This window comes from Simochromis diagramma, unplaced genomic scaffold (assembly GCF_900408965.1).
Source record: "Simochromis diagramma unplaced genomic scaffold, fSimDia1.1 OVJJ01000692.1, whole genome shotgun sequence".
Classification (NCBI taxonomy): Eukaryota; Metazoa; Chordata; class Actinopteri; order Cichliformes; family Cichlidae; genus Simochromis; species Simochromis diagramma.
In genome coordinates, this window is record NW_024387485.1 from 1,486,830 (window position 1) to 1,510,342 (window position 23,513).

The following is a 23,513-nucleotide window of genomic DNA, read 5'->3' on the forward strand; positions in this document are numbered from 1 at the left end:
AACTTCAAATTAGAACCACATTTGAAACCTTTACGTGTCATATTTTACGTTCCTTTAAATCAGCAAAATAAGTGACTGATGCAGAAGTATTGGATCACCTTCATGTTTACTTGGGCTGGTATTCTTCTGATCTGTCAACCACTGGTATAATGAAATTATCTCCCTATTAGGAGCTTAAACATGAATCCACAGTCACAGCATGTCACAAAGCTGACCAAGTAATCATACAGCACTGCACTCGCTTACTCTTTATTTGAGCATCCCTTAAATCAATTCAAGTCATCTTATAACCACAGATATGGAGAACACGTAGTACAAAAATGCAAACCCCTGAAGGACGGCTGAATAACAAAATGCACTTTGCCATGTGGTGTTACTCAAGCCACAAGAACCCATGCAACAGGTTGCAGGGGTTAAATTGTCCCAGTGTGACTTTTAAAAGAAAAACAAAAACCAGCTGCTCGAGAGTTTGGTGGCATTTTCTATTTTCAATTCCACTTCTTGATCTCACAGCGTTTCATTATGCCACAGCTGAAAATGGCCTATGAAAATGTCCCTTTGTTGAGATGGCACAAAATAAAGAACCCAGATGTTTTAAGGAATTGCTGAATCGATGGGGTCCGAGGTGTGAGGTTCAGGGTAGTGACAGGACCAACAGATTCTCTTTGTTCAGTTAGTTATAAAAACAAAAACAAAAAAAAAAACCCAAAACACATCACTTGTGTTCCCATGTGCTCCAAGCACAGCAGGGTATAATGTACCACTAATTTTCTGCAACCATGAGGCAATTGCTTTTAACTTAAGGGCAGGATGCATCTAGTTTTCCTCCATATGCTCCTAAATGAGGGTACATCCAATTAAAATAAAAATGTCCACCATACTTTATTAGCTTTTCAAGGTAACTCTTGTATAAGGTGACACAGGCATTGAGAAAGACACAAACCATCTAATGGTTTCTGTTACAAGTCCCCTCTACAACTGAAACAATGAATTCAATGGTCATTTCCCCTGTTAGGGGTGACAATTTGATCCAGTTATTAGCAAAAGCAAAAGTCCCTTTCACAAATGCACATTTGCATAAAAATGAACTATATTTGAATGACACAACATAGTTACTTTAACAGACCCGTGAGGTAAAAGGTCAAACACACAGAGTGATATATCACTCGCTGCTGATCAGCAGGATAAAGTGTATGAAACAACAAGCTGAACTCGGTTCTACTCCGTATTCATTTGATCTCTTTCTAAGCTGGTGCAGCCCTCCACAACAGTCCTAGTTTCTTAAGTGGCCTCTGAAATTTAAATGTTTTAAATCCTTCCTCCAGGGTATCTTAATGAAGCTGTCCCAAAGATTCATGGTGGGAAAAAAAAAAAACCACTTAAAGCTGGTGTTTCCCATTAATCTGCTAGCCACCCATTTAGCATCTTTAATTCATGAAAGCACTAACGGTTAAAAAAGGCTTTAATACTTGAACAAATGGCAGTATCACAGAGTTTCAAGAAAAACATACACTGCTAACAGAGGCTGCACCGCCACATCATCAAAATCCCACTTTATTACCTGTTGCTTTGATTTTACTGTTGTGAAAGACGTCCAACCTCCGACAGAGCAAGAACAAAGTCATGTCGGGTGGTGGTTTTCTCTCATATTGCATGGTTATGGAATGTAAATGTAAGTGTTACGTAAATGGACAAAACACAATCCACACACACGTCTGTTTCCTGAACCAAAATAGGATGAAGAGGAGACAGAATGAAGCTCTGGCCTTATTATTTATTCTATAGTTCTTCCCTGCGGTGTGGATGGATTGGCTGAACGGCAGAATCAGTTGCCATTTTGGTTCATCTGTAGATACTCGTTGTGTAACTTTTCTTGGGTCTCGTAGAGCTTGCGGAGCTTCTTGGCTTGACCTTTGCTGAGCTCCTTCCCTTCAACGTCATGAGTGGGGAAACCCTGTTAACGGCGACAAAACCAAACACACCTTTAAAGCTTTTCAGGTTGACACAGTTTGTGAGCTGTCGTTTCCATGGTAACTTTTAAATTACCTTTCTGAATTTTCCTCAAGTTCTGACGCACACACAGTTACACTGAATGCGGATGTCATTTCAAATAAGGACATTCATGTCTGTACAAGCAAATCCCCGTGAGCTAGGTCTTTCCTACTCTTGGATCCGCATCACGTCATTGACCTCAGGCACACGTCTAGCTGTGAGCACCAAATCCCCACTTTTATTGCTGTAACTTCATGATTTTGTGGTGTGGGGTCGTTGGCCCCGTGACCACCTCACGACCTGGAGTACCGGGTGCTAATCTTTGTCTTTGCTTTCCTAGATATCCCAGGTTTTAAGCCCTCAGCAACAGATTTCTGAGGTCATCAGGGCCCACGAGCCTCACCACTAACATGGCACCAGCTTAACAGGTTCTTCTCATGAAAAATTAAGCATGGGAGGTAAAATAAGGATTTACCGTTTCATCGAATTTTGAGTATTTGTCTGTTTCACTGCGAAACATTTCGCTTGCAGGGATCTTCATCTTGGCCAGTTTCGCCATCTGCAACAGTAACAGAAACATGAAGATTTCCCTGATGACACAAACGTAGAAGGTCACTGTCTATATAAACCATCAGACTGACCTCTTGCTCCTGTTTCTTCTTAGCAGCCTCTAGCTTCTTCATTTTCTTCTCTTCTTCCATCTGTGAAAGATGGAATTTTATTGTGTGAAATGTTTTAAAACACATGTTTGCATTTTTAAAAAACAATTTTACATAAAAATGAAGGCTTGCAGTGGACTTCTGTTAAAATTGTAAATCAGCTAAGAATTTCTTTTGTCTGAACAAACTAGCTGTTAGATGTTGAAATGCCTGTCCTTATATCCATGGAAACTCAGCGTTCTTCAGTTTTGGGAGGGGGCACTTCTTTTTTCTGGCTTATCGTTTACTTTAAATTGGGATAAATTATCTCCTGTCAATCTTAGGACCTAAACTGCTCCAGACATGCACTCGATGTGTGATGATGTCTTCTCTTACCCTCTTCTTCTCCTCTCTCTCCTTCAGTAATGTCTCCTTGTCCACTAGCTTCACCACAGTGGGCAGGCCTGCAACACAACCACTTTATTTTCCAACACTCTTCACTTTGTAAGAACGAAACAAGGTCAGAACTTTTTTACATTCTTACGAAGAGAGTAAAGGCCCGGATTTATTGAGCAGGGCATCTTACTGCGCTGCAGTTATAAAGATGTGATGAAAGGAGCGGATAATGATTTCGTGACACAGACGTAACCAGTTTATTCCAGTAATAACTAACCCAGTCCACAGACAGACGGCTGCGCAAAGGAGGCAGACCTGATGAGGAAGATCAAAACCTGAGCCGATTCTTTATCTCTATAACTTCAAACACAGACATCTTACCTTCGTGATCTTCCAGACGTACTCCAAGCTCTGGCAACATGTCGTCACGGACAACATCGCAGAGCTGCAGCAGCTCTGTCACTGAATAAGTAAGAAAAGAAAAAAAGAAGAAGAAGAATTTCATGTTTCAGTTCTCTCTGATTCAACATGGAGGTGATGTTTTGAGTCATAAAGTAAACAGTTTTGTTTAAAGCGCATGTTCTTACCTTTCTGCTCTCGAGCAATTTTGCGGACGCGCTCTCTAAAATCTGACAGCACTGTGAGGTATGGCATCACTGCGCTCTCCAGCTGTGGACAATTAAGGGGAATTTTTCATATGCAGTACATTTCTCATAATAATAATGCCACAAGAGACACAATTCAATCACAAAAAGTGAAAACCAGTTCACTTACATCAACACTCTGACTCTGTCCACCCATGGGAAAACCTATGGGGTCCGATCCTTCAACTGCACCAAATATCTAGACAACAATAAAAGTTTCATTTGAAGGGTTTGTTAGGCATCTCCTTTCCTATATGCACTACGCATTACAATGATTATACAGTTGAAGGCTCTTGGAAAAAATAAAGGTAACAACTGAACCCAGGGTGACCGTGGCTCAGGGGGTTGGGAATCGCGTCTGTAACCGGAAGGTCGCCGGTTCGATCCCTGGGCTCTCTGTCCTGGTCGTTGTGTCCTTGGGCAAGACACTTTAGCCTACTTGCCTACTGGTGTTGGCCAGAGGGGCCGATGGCGCGATATGGCAGCCTCGCTTCTGTCAGTCTGCCCCAGGGCAGCTGTGGCTACAACTGTAGCTGCCTCCACCAGTGTATGAATGTGAGAGTGAATGAATAGTGGTATTGTAAAGCGCTTTGGGTGCCTAGAAAAGCGCTATATAAATCCAATCCATTATTATTATTATAATAAAGCATACTCACATCGATGACCATGTTAAAAGTTCATTGACACACAAAAATCAAACAGCAGGTTCTTGTCTGAAAACTCATTTTTACAGTTTTGGTGCAGTTATTTTTACGCCAATGTTGGACCAAGCTTAGACTGAATACAGCAGCGTAGGCAAGTCCAGGCCTCGAGTGCCGGTGTCCTGCAGGTTTTAGATCTCACCCTGGGTCAACACACCTGAATCAAATGATTAGATCATTATCAGGCTTCTGGAGAACTGAAGACATGTTGAGGAGGTCATTTAACAATTTGAATCAGCTGTGTTGGATCAAGGACACATCTAAAACCTGCAGGACACCGGCACTCGAGGCTTGGAGTTGCCTATCATGCTACTGCACCTTGATGGACCAGAGTCCAACTTAAGATGCCCCCTGGTGGTTGCTGCACCATTTCCAGCCTTGTTATAGATCAGGAGTGGGGGAACGCCAGGCCTCGAGGGCCGGTGTTTTGCAGGTTTTAGATCTCGCCCTGGGTTGACAAACCTGAATCAGATGATGAGTTCATTACCAGGCCTCTGGAGAACTTCAAGACATGTTGAGGAGGTAAATCCTGCAGGACACATCGGCCCTCGAGCCATTTGATTCATTTTACAGCAGCTCAATCAATCAATCAATCAATCAATCAATCAATCTTTATTTATAAAGCACTTTTCATACAGAAAAAATGTAGCACAAAGTGCTTTACATAGTTAAAAGCAGCCCACCCCACCCTCCAACGCACTCCCCACACTCTCAATACACATATATCCCCCCACCCCCACCCACACACACATACACACACGCGCACACTTAAAGAGTAAAAATTGGGCTGGGCTCGCATGAGCCAAGTGAGGAAACATTATAACAGAGAGCCGTCTGCACCGGGAGCCGGTCACAGACCGCAGCCTCCAGGCTGGGCACACAGCAGGAAGGAGGCCAAGGAGCCCCCCAACCAGGCTGAGAGGACCCCAGAGACCCAGCAGCCACGGTCAATAACAGCCCCGGTGCAGAGAGCGCCCTCCGAGGAAACACTGGAGATATGACGCAATACGATATATACAGGGTAAAATGATAAAATAAATAAGAACAGGATACAATATAAATATAAATATAAATAGAGTAAGAAGATTAAAAAATGAATAAGAATAAAATCAAGAAATATTAGGTAAATCCTAAATTAATAATAGAATAACAGGATAGAATAAATAAGCATAAAAAAATAAATAAACGTTAAGTAAAAGCTAAATTAAAAAGGTGGGTCTTGAGCCTGTTCTTAAAAACATGTACGTTCTCTGCGGCCCTGAGCTCCTCCGGCAGGCTGTTCCACAGACGAGGACCGTACCACTGAAAAGCTGCCTCTCCGTGAGTATGTGTCCTGACTTTAGGGACAATCAAAAGGCCAGTACCAGAGGACCTCAGGGTCCGCGAGGGTTCGTATGGTAAAAGCAGATCTGAGAGATAAGAAGGCCCAAGACCATTAAGACATTTAAAAACCAATAAAAGAACTTTAAAATCGATCCTGAAACACACGGGGAGCCAGTGCAGCGATTCTAAAACCGGTGTAATGTGGGCCCGCCCTCTGGTCTTCGTCAGCACACGAGCTGCCGAGTTTTGCAAGAGTTGTAAAGTTGAAATATTCTTCTTAGGAAGACCAGAGAGCAGGGCATTACAGTAATCAATGCGACTGGTAATAAAAGCATGCATCAGCATCTCCGTGTTGGCCCGAGAGAGAATAGGGCGGACTCTGGCTATATTTTTTAGATGATAAAATCCAATTTTGGTTACATGTTTAACATGTGGGATAAAACCAAGCTCAGAGTCAAAAATAACACCCAGGTTTTTCACTTGTAGCGAAGGACATAGTGAAAATGCCTCTAATTTAGACAAGAGTTTCTCTCTCTGAGCCTCAGGACCGACAATTAAAACTTCAGTTTTGTCCTGGTTAAGCTGTAAAAAGTTTTCTGCCATCCAAGATCTTATATCCAAGATACAGTTAAAAAGGGCATCTATTGGTCTGGTGTCATCAGGAGACACGGAGATGTACAGCTGCGTGTCATCAGCGTAACTGTGGAAGTTCACTCCATGCCTCCTGATGACACTGCCGAGAGGCAACATATACAAATTAAAAAGTACAGGGCCTAGAACCGACCCTTGAGGCACACCACATGTCAGCTCATGAGTGAATGAACATTTTGTTTCACCAAACACTTTACTTCACTTGACAAGGGGTAGGGGTCGCCACCTGAGCATGCAGTCGAGTTCTATAGTAGGGGAAAAAATCGATACTGTGTAGTATCGTGATATTTTGTTTGCTACTAATGTATCGATACAGGGACAGCAGAAATCGATATTTTGTTACAAAAAAGGTTTTTGTGCTCTGACTTCAGACCATGTTGATCCTTTTTCTGAGCAAGGATCCTGACATTCCTTCACTGTCCAAATGTGTTTAACTTTTTTTTGGCAGCAATAAACATGACAGTTTACCTATTTTAATTTAAGACATGTTTTATTTTAATTAAGTTTAAAACTTTTTTATTTAATGTAAAATTATATTTTGTTTTAATTTACTTTCAAATTCTTCAGTTGCTGAATGGGCTGCATAGTTTTCATAAATTGCATAGTTCAGAATAGCTATAATTGTACCAGATGGTTGCATTCAGTTAAGTTGGACTAGACTATAATACAAACCGTTCAGTTTGTCAACAATAAAACTGACTGAAATGAGAGAAAGACTGAGTGCGAGACTTTGATATTAGATAAAATGAATATTGATAAAGTTTACCTCTATGTACAGAATCTGAATATCGCAAAATATTTTAAAAAATTGCAATAATATCGTATCGTGTGTTAAGTATTGTGATAATATCGTATCGTGGGATGTATGGTGATTCCCACCTCTATTCTATAGGGTCTCGCTAATGACCTGCTAATTTTATTCAGGTGTGTTACAGCAGGGACACCGGCCCTTGAGGACTGAAGTTCGAGAGCCCTTGGTATAGAGGTATAAATATGGTCACCACCTAGCTAACCAGTCAAGTTTACAGCCACACTGATTTTGCCCAGTAATGGAGTTGTTTCTTAACTTGGAGAAGTAACAAAGTGTATCACATCCACTTTCACGTGTGTGAATGGATGAATGAGGCATGTTGTATAAATGAGATAAGAACAAACAGCATGATTTCTCCTCCATACAGAATCAAGGTGTTTTGTAAAATTCATTATTCTGAGAGCTGTGAAACGATAAACGCAGCAGCAGAAACATGCTCACCTTCAGCATGTTGGTGAGGTACGCAGCAATACTTTCCATCAGCATGCGGTTGGGCCTGAGTTTGGCGCTCTTCTTGCTGGCAATGTAACCGTTGCTTTGGCTGACCAGCGTTCTCATCTCCTCCATGGCAGTGCGGGTGTCCACGTTGTCACACAGAGCCTCGTGGACGGCAGACTTCCTGTCAGAGAAACTACACAACACAAGTCACTTTTTAGTTTTAAGTATGAATGTGTTGTGTTTGCACGCACACAACTCTGAAAGTGCAAATTATGATGAAGAACAACAAACTGGTCTTCTAATCTACCGAGTCGCTCTCTCACCTGTTATTGAGCTCCACCTCTGCCGTCTCCCACTTCTCAAACTGACCGGTGATGTCAGTAGGCGCACGCAGGATGTCTTTCACATTCAGGAAGAACTCCTTTCAAACAGAATAGAATAGAATTCAACTTTATTGTCATTGCACATGCACAGGTACAGGGCAACGAAATGCAGTTTGCATCCATCCAGAAGCGCTTTAGCCATGATATAGATATATTACAATATATATTAGCAATAATATAGATATGTAAATATATTACAGAAATGGGTCTATTATGGTATGTTATAATGTACACGGTATGAAGTATGTTGTGAATATTCTATAACTATAAGTATGTACAGGCTGTAGTGAGTACAAGCTACAAATAACAAACAAAACAAAAACAGATCAACACAAAACAGACAAATCTTCCAACACTGTCTTTGTTCTTGCTTTCACCTACATTCATAAACTTCTCATACTGGACGGCTGACTCCATCGTGTTAGAAGAATAGTCCAGAGTGTCCTTCCAGGAATGCATCAAGAAAGCCAGACGGAGCTGACGTGCTGCGTGGAGACAAACAGTGAGACCGTTAAATAGTTCTAATCTAACTGAAGAACTTAGTGTTCATTATGGATAATGTGTTTCTCTTCAGATATAAAATAAGTAACAACTGCTGTTGGGGTGAGAGAGGGAACCATTGCATTTAATAATAATTAAATGCAAAGTGGTGTATAAACAGATAATAAGTGAAAAAGCATGTCTGAAGAAGAAACACCCAATGCATCATGGGAACCCCCAGCAGCATTCAGTTTGCTGTTAAAATGATGATTTTGGCTTTGAGCTGTGACAGTTTGTGCAGCCTCATAGCTGGAAAAACTCCCTGACAGTTTATTAATCGTGATGTATGCTCAAGTGATGCAGTCTACAAAGCAGGAACACATGTATCACCTGTGTTCTTCGCCAAGGCGTCCTTGATCGTGATGAAATTCTTCAGAGACTTTGACATCTTGCAGCCTGAGATTGTCAGGTGCCCGGTGTGCAGAAAGTACTGGACCCAGTAATCGTTCTCAAAGAACGCCTGTAAGCAGCACAAGCAACTGTGGTCATAACAGGTTTTACCCTTCATCACTGGAAACGGCTTTAAACACATTCAGGATGTTTCAAAGTGTGTGTTACGTCAGGCATTTACATAGTAAACAGGAACACATTTTCTGCAACAGTTACCTCTGACTGAGCCAGCTCGTTGTCATGATGAGGGAATCGCAGATCAAACCCTCCCCCGTGGATGTCCATCGACTCGCCCAAGATAGAGCCAGCCATGGCTGAACATTCAATGTGCCACCCGGGTCTTCCCTGTCACAACATTCAAAGAAAACACTGATGACTTCCTTTTTCAGAAGTACAAATTCTCGTTCCATTTCACAGAGCCTCAAATGACACTTTCACGTTTATATAAAAGAAAAGCTTTAAATGCAAAGGATGATCACACGGTCTTTAAAGTCTCTGAAAATGAAGGCTCACCTTCCCCCATGGAGAGTCCCATGATGGTTCTCCAGGCTTGGAGGCTTTCCACAATGCAAAGTCATTCGGTGACTTTTTCTCACTTAGTCTCTCTGCAGAAATGCTCAGATCTCCTACAGAGCCAGGAAAACAACGACAACAGGTTAAAAACTGAACATTGTACTTATTCTCTACTCAAATATTAGTAGGAGGGAAATCTTGGTGAATCTCTTCTGCTCGCACTGAGTCAAGCACTGAAAATCCCCGACCTGTTGTGTGGTGCTTGTTTTAGTTTGACAAACTGAGTAAGTGTACCTTCTCCCTCTTGTAAAGCTTTCTGATCGCCGACCGCCTCCGGCACCAGTTTAGCGTACGAGTGCTGCGGACTGGAATCAAACTTCAAGGTGTCAAAGTATACTGAACCGTTTGACTCGTACCTGCAGACACCAGAGAAACAAGTAACTATAGCGACAGCGATGCAAGCAGTTCGTTCGGTACGACACAAATCGTGAACAGCGGCAGCATCTTCCTCACCCATAACCATTTGAAACTATTTTCCTCACAAACTCCACGATCTCCGGCACGTATTCACTGACTCGAGTAAGGACATCAGGGGGAAGAACCTGTGTGCCAAAATGACAACTTAAATCCAGTTACAGCAGGAAAATGCTGATTTCAAAGCACATTTTAACAATGATATTTTAGACATAGTGTCCTTCCAGTAACAGAAGTTTGGACAGAGCAGTTTCAGCCATTGTTATCTCAGAAACGGTAACGTTCAACAACACAAGTAAAACTGAACAATTTTCACCTCCATAAAGTTTGGCAGAGAAACTGCTTTATAATAAAGTACTGACTTTCTTGTGTCATCATGGTGCACACACTGACACAGAACAGTTCACTTGCATTCATTAGAAAAAGCACAGTGAATATGCATTTTCTGTGTTTGCTAATGATTGTTTGATTTAGCCTCGTGTCAGGTGTTTAAATCTGCAGCACAGCGGACAGAATATATCATAGAAAAAGTTTCTTTACACATGTTGGATTTTTACAGGGGGCATTTATTTAATTCCTTTAAGAGATTTTCTCAGAAAATCATTTGGCTTTTTATACTTACATTGAGTGCTTTCATATCTTTGTGATAGTCTTCTTCCCAGTATTTAGGGAGAAGGGAGAAGATGGAATTCTCTGTGACGTGACTTCCGAATTGTTTGTCCAACCAGTCTGCCAGCAAGTCCTTGGAATTCTCCAACAACACCTTGGGGAAGAAAAGACAATTTAATTGGACTTGTTGAGCTCATTTCCAGCTCCACACTTTTATTCGTGGTCACTATTAACAGAGTAGTTTTGCAGGATTCTAGTGATAAAACGATCCTTATTAGTTCTTGGTGCAGACCTGGTAAAACTGGGTGGAGTTCCTAGTTGGAACTCAGATCAGTCACACTAACCCCGAGTTACTAATCCCAAATGGTGGCAGTGAATACAAGCAGTAATAAAGCTAATCTGTTCTCCCACTGTTGTAAATGTAGAGCACTGACCATCTATCCATGAATCTGCTGCAGTTATTTTGGAAGCACAAAAAGCAAACAAAATAAAAACAAAAAAAGCATTTTCTGTATTTCTAGTGATATTTCTCTGAAGTTGCAACCACATCAGAGCAGACTCACGTGTGCCAGAGGTCGTATGACTTCATCTGCGGCTTTGCTCTCCATTGCTGCTTGCAGCGGTTGCAGACTGGCTGTAACTGCACTGTCCAGCCTTTCCAGCATCTGCTTCTTGTCCGGGTCTGTGGTGGAAGCCAGCTGGGCCTGAAACGGCTGGAATTGGCAGAATAACACACAGAAATCCACAGAAATTAAAAAACAAACTTTCAGCTTGTCTCTGTTTTTAGATAGAGCTGAAGCTTGGACTTCTACTAGCTACAGTACAGGGTGTACTGATGCTTGTGTCTATAGAGTCTAGTGTTTGTGCATGCTGTGGTTAACCAGCTGCTACTTCACAAACACTGATACAACCCATAGGGAAACCAACAGAGCCTGCCGATGGAGCAGAGTTGTTGTAGGAGGAGGTTTGCAACTAGATCTTCTGATATTATAAACTCAGTGACATAAATGTTTAACATTAACGCAGTATTTATCTGTTTTACTAAGTACTGCACAGTTCTGTTTTGTGTTATTTTAATTATCTGCCTCGCTAAATAATGACCAATAATCTCCAGAGAGATACATGCTGTGTGATCAATGAAGACAAAGAGAGAAGATTTACACCATCACTGTCAGATCAATAAGTACTTCACACAGGTGCAGTGCATCCAGGGCTTAAACCTGTCTCACCGTTCTGGCGCTGAGCACATCCTGCAGTATTTGAGCCGCTTGTGGCTGTTTCTCTTTGTACTGGTCCAGAAGGTAATTCTGCCGGGCTCTTTTAATGATCTGAAAGAAGAATATCCCAATAATAAACCAAAACAGCAGAGTTTGCTTATTCCAAAAGTTCAAAAGCATTCTGCATGTATTGCAACATCAGCTCCATAGTAGGACAGTCTGGGTGCTAAACTGGCCTGTCCTGTAGTCCTGACGCCCGTTTAGCCCATTACAAAACAACAAATACAAATCAGCTCCTAATTTTCTGAGCAGCTGAAAACCTGCACGTGTACATTTATGTTTTCCCCATGTCTAATTAGGTCATCACAAGACACTGAATTCCTGCCATAACTTCTCAGAGACATGTCAGCTTACAAGCTGAACCTGTTTTTACCTGCATGCCTATAAACACACAGACAGATGTGTGAAAATGTGAATGTTAACAAGGACCTTGCACTTATTTCAACAGGGCTACATTAATCATTACAGACACAGATGAGCTTGGACAACCCATCTCCCACATTTCATGCAAAAACCTTTATTAAAAAAATTAAAAACATCGAAAACACATCAAAGCAGACTTACTTTGTCATCTATGTCTGTAATGTTCATGCAGTAGATCACATCATACTTGAAGTAGTCCCTCAGTATCCTTCGCAGAATATCAAAGGATATGTAGGATCTGCATAAAGCAAATTATTCATTAAAATGTTGTAATAGAAAAAATATAACAGTCTCGCTATATGAAGGATCATTTCCAACCCAGAATTTCCTCTGATCTTGCTTACCTGGCATGTCCCATGTGGGAGGCATCGTACACTGTAGGACCACAGCAGTACCATGTTACTTTATTCCCTTTCTGAGGAACAAACAGCTCCTGAAACATGGAGGTTATGAACTTAAATGAGGATAACAAATACTTTAAAATAAAAAAATCTGATAAAAATGTATCTTACTGGTGGCAGCGGTATTTTTAAATGCAGTGTAATAGAAACGAGAGCCACAGCGAGAGATTAGGTTGCATAGATGGTTATATTTCTACGTTTGTTTTTTCAGTCGAGACTTCTTCCTGATCCAGAACAGTCTGGTTGTGCCAGACTAACGCTCATCTAAGAAATACGGGCATGTTTATCAGCGCCACAAAGAGCCTTAAGCTAAAGACCATCTCGCTACACTTACAATCATCTGGAAACCAGTTGTGTGTGCATGTGGCAAAATGCAAGCAGACTATAAAAATATGCATTAAATCTACAAATGTGAAGTGAAAGTGCTGCATTCTATACCAAGAATGAGAGCACATCTGTCACAAGATACATCAGTCAAAAGAAATGTGACTATAACTTCTTTAAACCATACCTGGATTGCATACTTTGGAAAACAGTGAGGCTTTAAATCCTGTCACTATTAAAAACTTGAATGAAATAATCTAAATATATATGCATTCTTTCTTTTTATAAGTTGTACAGTAATGATCACAGACTCTTTAGAATTGTGTTTGCTTCAGTGGTTTAGCCCTGCGTCAGGCTGCCCACCTGTCCAATGGATGACGTGCACTGTCATACTTTTATTCCCATGTCTGCTCCTACATACGTAGTTACAAATGTGGGCGAAACGCTCACAGTTACATGGCAGAAACCGAGAGCTACAGATGCTTCGTGTAATAAACGAAGCGCCAAAGCACAAAATTTGCATCGATTATTTTTTAAGTTATTCGAGTTACTCGGTGAATTGTTGCAGCCCCTTATTAATCCCTTGTAACTTTAACAGGCCTCATAAGCTTAATTTGCCTGCAAATCATAGCTTATCGTTTCAATTTCACATCACTGCATCAGTATAAATAAAACTGACTCTGTCCAGCCTGTGGCTGTATATACATTGAGGGATGCGGTATCTAATGTAGCGACTTCACGAGGACCTCATTTCCCAGCAACACCAGCACTGATGTGCGCTTTACATTCGTCTCTACCTTTGCTCTTGTCAGGCTGTTGTAGAGTCGCAGCTGAGGAACATCTGTTCCTGCTGGTGGAGACCAAGGAGGCTGGACACGCTTTCCTTTGACTAAAAAGAGAAAGGAACAAGGGACAATTTCAGTTTTCACGTCATAAGAAAAGGGGTTCTACCTCTGTCGAAGCTATTCATATGGATGCTTTGGTGACATCATGTTCCATTAGGGCTAATTAATAAGACTAATCAATAAAGGCTACCAATAAGACAGTGACTCAGAGCTCACGTCAGATAACATGAGACAGTGAAAGAGCAAAGAACTGATGCCCAGTGCTGTGATAATGGTTCGAAAACTGTGACACATGTAAATGGATTTATTTTTGCTTGAAATAGTTAAAGTAAAGCAATGACAGAAATCTGTTATAGGTTCTAGTGCAGTGCTGAGGAGTGTTATATTTCAACAGTAGTTAACAATAAATATAAATATTCTCATCATCCCATTCTTATCAAAGACACACAATAAAGTTTCCTCTTCATCAGTGTCAACGAAAGAAAATATTTCCTCTTTAGTCTGAACTTCTGTCACTGTGTCTACCTACTGAGCTTCAATTTCCAGTCAAATATTTGCTCAAAGGCAGGGTTCAACATCCACACAGCGCATCAGAAAAAGAGTTGATGCAGTCTGCACAAAGGGAAAGCACAAGTACTGTTCACAAGCAGTGCAGCCCTGCTAGAATATGGAATCTAAAAATAGTTAGATACCCCATATGATTAGTTAAAAAACAACTTCAAGTGGACACAATGTGCTTAAGATTGCTAATGGTCAACACGTTTATTTAACATGGCCAGAGTCACTGGTCATAGCTGGTGAACATATCCTTGATAACCCTCTTTTCTTTTGGAGCGACCAAAAGAAGCAGGTAAGCCCAAGAACTCCCCAGGAAACTCCACTGAGGACACAGAGTGAGGGAGGCTGCTGTCCCCAGATGTCTACAGAACCAGAAGTCTTTTAACAACCACATGGTAAAAATACATTTAAAAAAAAATATACAGTTTTGAAGCATTTCTGGTTTTGCTTCACCTTTCAGACCCCAAACTTACATCTATCGTGTCTACTGTGTCCTTGTAAAGAAGAATGGAATTTTCCAGTAACACAGCAGAGTTAAATGGAAAGTGAAGGTGAAAGAAATGAAGGAAATCTAGACATCCGAGACTGGCACAGCATAAGACAACTTTGCACTCAGATGAGCAAAACAACACACTGGAGTCCCCGGATAAAAATACAGCGATGAAAGTGAGCGTAATAGGTCAAATTTACTATTTACTGGCTTTTTTAATAAGAGTTTCACTCCCACTCACATCAGCCACGTAACCAAGTACGCTCTTACACATCGTTTAGATTAATAAATAAACATTTCTGTGTTCTATCATCAGTTACTCTTTCTTTTCATGATGTTTTACATTTTTTGTAAAGTTGTCCTTATTAATATTAAGCTATTTAGCCAGGTATGGGAACAAAGAGTATTTGCCTGTGGGGTCTTCACCAGCTGTTGCTGCCGTGTTTACACAGCGATAACGCGAGTCTCCTCAGCGCTTAGCTGCAGGTACCACACACATCAAGTTGCTATGACTGACATCAAAAGTGCAAGCTAAAACAGAGTTCATTCCAGTGCCTGCAAAGGAAGCCTTAGTTCATGCTGAGAGTCAGTTTGTTTAAGAGGGCACGTCACAGCCTCAGAGTGCCTCCACATCCACGGCCAGCAGGCGCAGGACCACATCTAGCCTGTTCATGCCTTCAGCTTTCTACTCACTGCTGCTTTCTGGGTTGAGGTCCTGTTGCAGGGCTGCTATGTGTCTGTACCAGCGCAGAGTGTGGACATGTTGTGGATCTGGGGGTCTGTGGAGGAGCTTAAAGGCTTTCTGGTCGACCTGGGTGGGGCTGAACCCAGCCAGGTAGCTGCGTGAGGTTAGGTAGTCATTCAGGGCCACTGTCAGTGCAGCCTCCTCACTTATCTGTAGCAAGAAGCCATACTCAAAGGCTGCAGAAACAAGAGGGCAAATGTTCGCAAAGAATTACCACCTTACTCCACTGGACAGTGGAATAACCAATGAGACTAATGACTTTGGTCAGAGCCAAGAATTACTCGATCAGTTGGAAAGTCAGCACACGTCCAAAGTAAACTGCACTTATGAGTGAGTTAAATGGAACTACTCGCTACCCAAACATAGCCTAGCAGAACTAATGCTGAATAACACTGGCCTTTAGCCACTCACAGAGAACCTTATATATGTATAAGAAAACAAAAGAGGTGCAAGCACTGAGTGGAAACAGGAGAAAGCAAAAGATGGAGAAAAAAATGTAATTAAGGGTGCAGGTTACATGTCTTATAGAAGCAACCAGACTGTGTTACTATTTGAGCTGTAATTCTAACTGCAGGTCAACAAGTATTTGGACAGGAACACATTTTATATCAATCGAGGGGCTGAAAATAAATACAGCAAATATATTGGTAAAACTGTTAATGTTACCAATGTTTTAAAGGGTCAGGTTTCACTGGTTTAAAGGTAAATTAGGAACGTACTAATAAGCAATTTCATAGTTATTTTAGGTTCATTTCCTTCTTAACTTGAAGCTGAAAGTCTGCACTTTAATCACACCTCGACTGTTTTATTTCATTGTTGTGCTGTATAAAATTTAAATGACTGACCTGAGAGTAAAAATCACAGTAAGCACTTGAAAACGTTAACAGTGTTTCTCCTAACAGGCTGAGTTATAGGGGAGACCGGGGATAGTTGTAACGTGGGTCAGTTGTAACACTTCCAATTTCTCCAATCAGGGCTAAGTTTCAAATGATGTGACTCATCCTGTGCATGCCCAACTCAGTTCTGCTATCACATGTGAAAAATCAGCACATTTTGTCAAACACTGACAATTTAACACGAAAAAAAGTCATTTTTATGCCAAAAAGTAAGTTTTTCTACTTTATTTCAATTTCTAATAGCATTATCTGCTTTGCAGCTAAACTCATCAAACTTAAATTGTGTTATTTGTATGTCTATGGGCATATATTCTGTGTAGGTCTTTAGTGCTAATGTTTTAGCCGTTGGCTGTAATGTTAGCTAGTTCATGGCTATAGGAGTCTGGGTCAGTTGTAACAATAATGCAGATGTTACAACTTACCACACTATTACTTTAACTTATATTAAACAAGTTGGGGCAACGACATCAGCAGAGAGAGGTTCACTGGTCGCATTTGTATATGCGGTTAATGCCATTGGTAACACAATTCCTCCACTGTTTGTGTTCCCACACATACATTATGCAGACCACTGTGTCAGAGATGGACCAGTAGGAAGTACTGGTAGTGGAAATAAATCAGGATGGGTGCAAGAAACAGATTTCCTCATCTTTCCGAAGCACTTTGCAAACCACACCAAGGTAAGCCAGGATAAAAAGTAATGGAATTGCGATGCTGGTGAACAACTACATTTTTTCAGCTTCATTGTTATGTTCAAAATTGGTGCAAGAATTGTAGGTTATAATGCCCACTGAGCCAATGAGGCCAAACTCAAGGAAGACCAACCAAAATGAATGAAATATTCAGTTGCAGAAAATTCCATAACTTGTCTTTTTTGGTATGGAGTGCCAGGACTGCCATAATGAATTAATTAAATACACCATTAAATAATTAATTAAATGTGTCAATAATTAATTAAAATTGGAATTAATTAATTAAATAAATAGTTATGACACATGTAATTAATTAATTATTGACACATTTAATTAATTATTTATGTATTTCACATTTTAATTAATTATTGACACATTTAATTAATTAAGTATTGACACATTTTAATTAATTATTTATGTATTTCACTTTTTAATTAATTATTGACACATTTAATTAATTATTGACACATTTAATTAATTATTGACACATTTAATTAATTATTTAATGATATATTTATTTATTTCATTTTGGCATTCCTGGCGCCTGGCTCTCATCATGAAATAATTTTATCTGTCAGCCTCACCCATCAAACTCAGGGGGCGGGGTTAACGCTGATCGAGTCAAAACCATTGCTTTGGCCTGGTGGCCATTGTTTCTAGCACACAACAACCGGCATGTGGAAGCTAACAGAACTGAACTTTGAAAAACCCTGTTTGTGTGTCACCAAATACCGTTTTAATATTTTTTTAGCCGAGAATGTAGCGGTTTAATCTTCACGTGTCTGGTCGGTTTGTCAAGATACAGCCTCTTTGCAAAAGTGCTTCGATGATTTCGGAGATGTCTGCCCAGTCTCACGGCAAAGCGTGGGATAGACCCGCTCGCCTCGCAAGCAATCCCACCGACAAAGCGCAGGCCTGGTACACAGCTGTAGTAACCCCCGCTGACTTCTTTTACTGAGGTTATATTTATCGGTGTTTTATTTCCTGATGTTCTTATGTGTCCTACGTGTTTCAGTATAATTCTGAATTATAACTAACATTAAAAACATGTTTAAGGAGGAGAGAGAGCAAATAAATCTGTTTAACAGCTGATCTTTGGGTTTTTGTTCAGTAATCAGCGTGACCTGTGTATAAACGCATAAAAGAGATAACGTTGGTGTTTCTGTCATGTAGTAACTGCTGGCTTTAACTGTACAAAGGTTGTTCGACACTATGAAACACATACAGACTTCATGATGTTCGGCTAATATTTTTATTGCGAATATTAATCATGAGGGTAAACGGCCCTGTACACCACGCAGCGAGGTCAGCATATCCACGATATCCTCAGCTCCATGAGTTAACACAAAGTTTCCCAGCTGACTATCTAACTGCCAACTATTCCAGAGACGTGAAAATATACAGCATAAAGAAAAGTGTAAGAGACTCAGCAGCAGATTAGAATAACAGTTATACATTTAATAAATCACCAAATGAATCCAAGAAACGAGCAAACCTGTTCCGACAATTTGAGTTTGTATTCCCTCAGCTGCAGACTCGCTGCTGTTTAAATGTTTGAAAAGGAAGATTAGATATAAAAAACGTCAAACATAGACTCAGTCTGCCTTCACATTTGATATGAGGCCAGCACGTATAGTGGCTGTGTCCTGTTTTAAGATCATATATGTAAAATTGTTGTCTGACCTCCGTCGATCCAGCCGCTCAGAGTCCGTGGTTACCATGGTTACTGCATAAGCAGCTATAACGTTAACAGCTGGCACTGAGGAAACCTACACCAGCATGGGTGTTTATGTTTTTCATTGCAAAAGAACTGTCTGAATGGTTAACTGAAGTTAACTTGGATAAATTATAGTTAAGGAGTATCACAGATAACGCCTACGTGAGCGACTGTTCACCTGAAATCAGCAGGCTATTACTGAAATACATGTGCTATATCATAAACTATGATATAAATAGGGAGGTCCTATTAACATGTTTAGTTTTAAAGGACACCTTCCTGCCTTTAGTCTCCTTCATGAGCAGTATTAGTTTTCTTCTAACATCCAGAAGTCTGCACGATGTGTTTCATAGTTTGTAACAAGCCTTTGACAGGTAAACATAACATGACCGAAAAAGCAAAAAAAAAAAAAGAGAGAGAGTGTTGACATAAGAAGAGAAAATGCTCTCAATTATGGAGACAGGCAAATGGTTCATTTATGTTTGATGTGTGTTTATTCCTCCCTAAATATCGTCGGTGAAGTTTGCCATGCACGTCAGATTTTCCTGCGCATTTTTATACCTCTGCCAACAGAGAGAAAAAAAATCACATTCTAACAGACAGCTGGTGCTTAGAATACAGTTGAATAACTATTAAAAAACAGATGATATTTAGATGATAGTTCAGTCTAACACATGTGCCAGTGAACCATTAAACGTCTGTGAAACTATGCAGTTATGAAACGTAACTTTAACCTCAGCCAAACCGATTTGCTCAGTTGTAAATAAAACAGCGAAGTAAACGTGACCCGACAGACAGAACCTGAGTGAATGAAGTCCAGCGTTTAACCACTGAGAGCTAAAACTCAGCTGAGGTTTCAAAGCTGTGTGCCGGTGATTGGACATCAGCCGCTGATGAAGCTGCTTCGCCTATAAAGTGCTCTGTAAGGAAACAAGCTCCAGCAGCTCTGCGCTCGGGGAAAACACTATATTTACTTATCTTGTGCAGAAAAATGCGCTGACATTGCTTTATATCGAGCACCGGCTGCCCGGTTAAACTGTGACTATCACCAGGTAACGTAGGCGTGTTTCTTGAATTAGCAGCAGGTGTTAAACAGCTGACAGATGAGGAGGAGGATGCATGCAGGTAAACTGAGGGTCTGTTGAGCTGATCGCTGGTGTCGTGAGAAAAATGTCAGCTCGTTCTTTATGTTACAGAAGCACAGAGACACAAGACCAGGCGGAAAGAGACGATCGTTCGGTGAAAATGAGAATCTGCGAATGCAACATGTGGAACACGGAGAGTGGAATATGTAAACAAACCGGTTAACGTAACCCCCTGGGTGCACTCTGCATGCTGACTGTTAGCAGAGCTAGTGAAATCTCTGAAAACATCTGAGCACTTTTGCAAACATGTTCTATGTTGACAACCTGACCAGACATACGTCGCGACATTCGCGGCTAAAACACTGTTAAAAGTGTAGCTGGTGACAGAAAAACGGGGTATTTTAAAACTACACCACCACCATTGCTGCCTGTGATTTGATCTGCATTCTGGGATACCTGGCTGCCCCAAGTCTACACAAGCAATCGATTATCTAGGATCGACCTGTTTTGACTTACTTTGCACGGCAACCAATCAAATGTTAGAGAAGCTGCATGGGCAGCGTTAAGCCCGCCCCCTGAGTTTGATGGGTGAGGCTGACAGATAAAATTATTTCATGATGAGAGCCAGGCGCCAGGACTGCCAAAATGAAATAAATAAATATATCATTAAATAATTAATTAAATGTGTCAATAATTAATTAAATGTGTCAATAATTAATTAATTAAATGTGTCAATAATTAATTAAATGTGTCAATAATTAATTAATTAAATGTGTCAATAATTAATTAAAATGTGAAATACATAAATAATTAAATGTGTCAATAATTAATTAATTACATGTGTCATAACTATTTATTTAATTAATTAATTCTAATTTTAATTAATTATTGCCACATTTAATTAATTATTTAATGGTGTATTTAATTAATTCATTATGGCAGTCCTGGCACTCCATATTTTGGGGGGTTGGAATATGTTCAAAAGCTAGATTTCTGCATTCTGTCACACACACACACACACACAGCTACATAAATGGATGTAAGTACATTCATGTGTTGAATAAAAAAATATTACATGTTAATGTTTTGTTAGTACCCTTATTTCATTGTGTTACATTTTACCCCAGGATATGTTACAACTAACCCAGACTATGGGGTTAATTGTAACATTTCACTCTTTGTGTTTGAGACCATACCATGCAATGGGTAATTGTGCTGCAGAGAAAATAGCTGCACTATTTAATAGCAGAGACATGTAAATACTTTGCATTACATTTTGAATCCACTACCTTAAAAGAGCTCCAATTTACAGACAGAAATGTCAAAAATGTTACAACGATCCCCGGTCTCCCCTACTACTACTACTACTACTAGTAGTAATAATAATAATTTCAATGCTTTCCATAAACCTTTGTAAAAATATCAAACAAAAAGGCGATACTGTCGGATGCTAATAATTTTCTTAAAGATGACACGAAAGAAGATGGAACTTAAACCCGAACATAGACTTAAACAAACCACAGTTCAACAAAAACACCCCACACATCACACAGGAATAGGTTCACTAAAACACTATAAACAAATAAAAGAGAATAAACTGTAGTTACTTCATAACATCCTGTTTGACTGGACACATGAGCCGAAGATGAGGCTACCTTTTTTTAAACGCAGACAAATTGCTAAATAGTATTTGCTGCCCTGTGTTTATGCCGAGGTATTAAGTATTAGTTTAAGCTGTATTTTTTATATGAAATTCGGCTTGTCACTCATTGACAGTGTTTCCTTTAGCTAAGCGGCTCAACATATTAGCTAGCCTGAGCGTTAGCATATTCGCTGTGACACTTCATCAAAATGCGTTAGGTTGTGCTGTCATAGCTTTATGCGGTTTTTCAACTAACGAACCTATAAAGCAAACACCATATATTATTTACTGTACCCGGATCTCCCGAAGCCGACATTGTCACAGTAGTCAAAGGCTGGATGCTGATGCAACAATAACGTGCCCGGAAGAAGAACCCGTATAAACGACGGTAGGAATAGGAACCAAAGTGTTTGAACCTGGGAGCTGGCGGACATAAATGATGGTACACTCGTCAAAGCGGAAGTTTAGACAATGTTTTTTGTTTTTGTTCTGTGTGTGTGTGTGTGTGTGTGTGTGTGTGTGTGTGTGTGTGTGTGTGTGTGTGTGTGTGTGTGTGTGTGTGTTTAAGACACTGGAATGCAATGCAATAATATAAAATAAAATACTATATACAATAGAATAAAATGGAAATACAAATGCTATATACAACTGAGTAAGAAAATACAAAAGTACAACTTCGTCAGAAGAAGAATTGTACAAGAATTGCACATATAGCAGTCTTATTGCACATGTGAGGGTTTGATCAGCTGCAAAAGTCTTTGTTGTGGAGTCTGACAGCAGTGGGGAGGAAAGACCTGCGAAATCTCTCCGTCCCACACCGTGGGTGCCGCAGTCTCCCACTGAAGGAGCTGCTCAGTGCTGTCAGAGTCTCTTGCATGGGGTGGGAGATGTTGTCCAACAGGGATGACAGCTTAGCCGCCATTCTCCTGTCACTCACCACCTCCACAGGGTCCAGAGGGCATCCTAGAACAGAGCAGCATCCTAGAACTTTTAAGGAAAAGTTGATGATCAATCAAGCTTAAGTTATATGGGCACGAGCTGGAAAAAATTTTAAAAAATTATTTCTTGGAATGTGGCTTTAAATCTCAGTGGAAAAGTACCGACATTCTATAGTTAAACAGAATCTGAAAAAAAGAAAGAAAATAAAAAATATATATCTAGTTTTTGTTGCCTACATTGTAGACTCTACATTGTAGAGGGTGACGTTGCCTTTAAACAGGGTACAGTCAGGGGTTAAAGTGGGATTCAGCAGGTGGAGGAACCCTAAAATTGGCTGTAATGGCTCAATGTGGGGAAAAGTATAATAACACAATAACTTCTATTGAGAGCTCCAGTATATTTTCTTAGTGTATAGGCTGTGATCAGATGACCTGCTGCTCTTTGTGGATTTACACAAATTAATTCAACAAGGTGTTACCAGGTGTTTCACGAGTTGTCCTGGCTGATTTCCATCCTCTACACTGACAGTATCTTGTTTGTGCAGTCTTTTTTCTAAATGGTATAAAGTTTTATGAAGGTGGAATTCAGTCAGTGGATCATCAGCTAAAATTCATTTGAATCTCTGCTACACTTGATCCAGTGGCGGTCCTGGCCTGTTTGGCGCCCTGGGCGAACACTCCCTTTACCCCTAATCCTAAAGTGTATTTTTATTTTCTTACTCTTCTTATATTTATTGTTGGTTTACTTGCACTGCTGTAACTGGAGCCTCGTCGTCTCGTCTCTCTATATACTGGACTGTATGTAGCGGAGATGACAATAAAGTTTACTTTGACTTCAGCAGCGAGCAGGCGCACCGAGGGCTCTCGCGCTCACTTTTCGTGTATAGAATTTCGAAAAAACATCGGTGCAAATTATAAGTCTGTATCATGATGTCTGGTGTTTTTGTGTTTGTTGGTTTGTTTTTATTTTGTTTTAT

The 23,513-nt window shown here is 40.3% G+C and overlaps 1 protein-coding gene across 2 annotated transcripts; it reads right to left on the reverse strand.

The window, feature by feature from the left end:
- Positions 1-225: 225 nt before the first annotated feature.
- LOC120724518 (cysteine--tRNA ligase, cytoplasmic-like) lies at positions 226-22,017 on the reverse strand. Of its 2 annotated transcripts, XM_040016744.1 has the most exons (23): positions 21,893-22,006; positions 15,515-15,742; positions 13,726-13,817; positions 12,548-12,636; positions 12,345-12,441; positions 11,733-11,831; positions 11,067-11,216; positions 10,517-10,657; positions 9,934-10,022; positions 9,715-9,836; positions 9,421-9,533; positions 9,124-9,252; positions 8,848-8,977; positions 8,359-8,462; positions 7,918-8,015; positions 7,598-7,787; positions 3,801-3,869; positions 3,614-3,695; positions 3,408-3,488; positions 3,027-3,094; positions 2,634-2,693; positions 2,468-2,551; positions 226-1,954 (listed from the first exon to the last, which is right to left on the reverse strand). In XM_040016744.1, the coding sequence occupies exons 1-23, from the start codon at positions 21,912-21,914 to the stop codon at positions 1,826-1,828; spliced, it is 2,466 nt and encodes an 821-aa protein (XP_039872678.1). In that variant the 5' UTR covers positions 21,915-22,006; the 3' UTR covers positions 226-1,825. The 2 variants fall into 2 exon arrangements, with proteins under 2 accessions (XP_039872678.1, XP_039872679.1); XM_040016745.1 differs by lacking the exon at positions 15,515-15,742 and having other exon boundaries at positions 21,893-22,017.
- Positions 22,018-23,513: the final 1,496 nt, after the last annotated feature.

Bases quoted from the DNA above. Each gene is read 5' to 3' on its own strand.
- LOC120724518 (XM_040016744.1), bottom strand. From the start codon at position 21,914: ATGTCGGCTTCGGGAGATCCGG. The intron at 10,658-11,066 runs GTGAGTCTGCTC...TTCTTCCCCAAG, and splicing joins TCATACGACCTCTGGCACAC to GTGTTGTTGGAGAATTCCAA. The intron at 10,023-10,516 runs GTAAGTATAAAA...TTTGGCACACAG, and splicing joins AAGATATGAAAGCACTCAAT to GTTCTTCCCCCTGATGTCCT.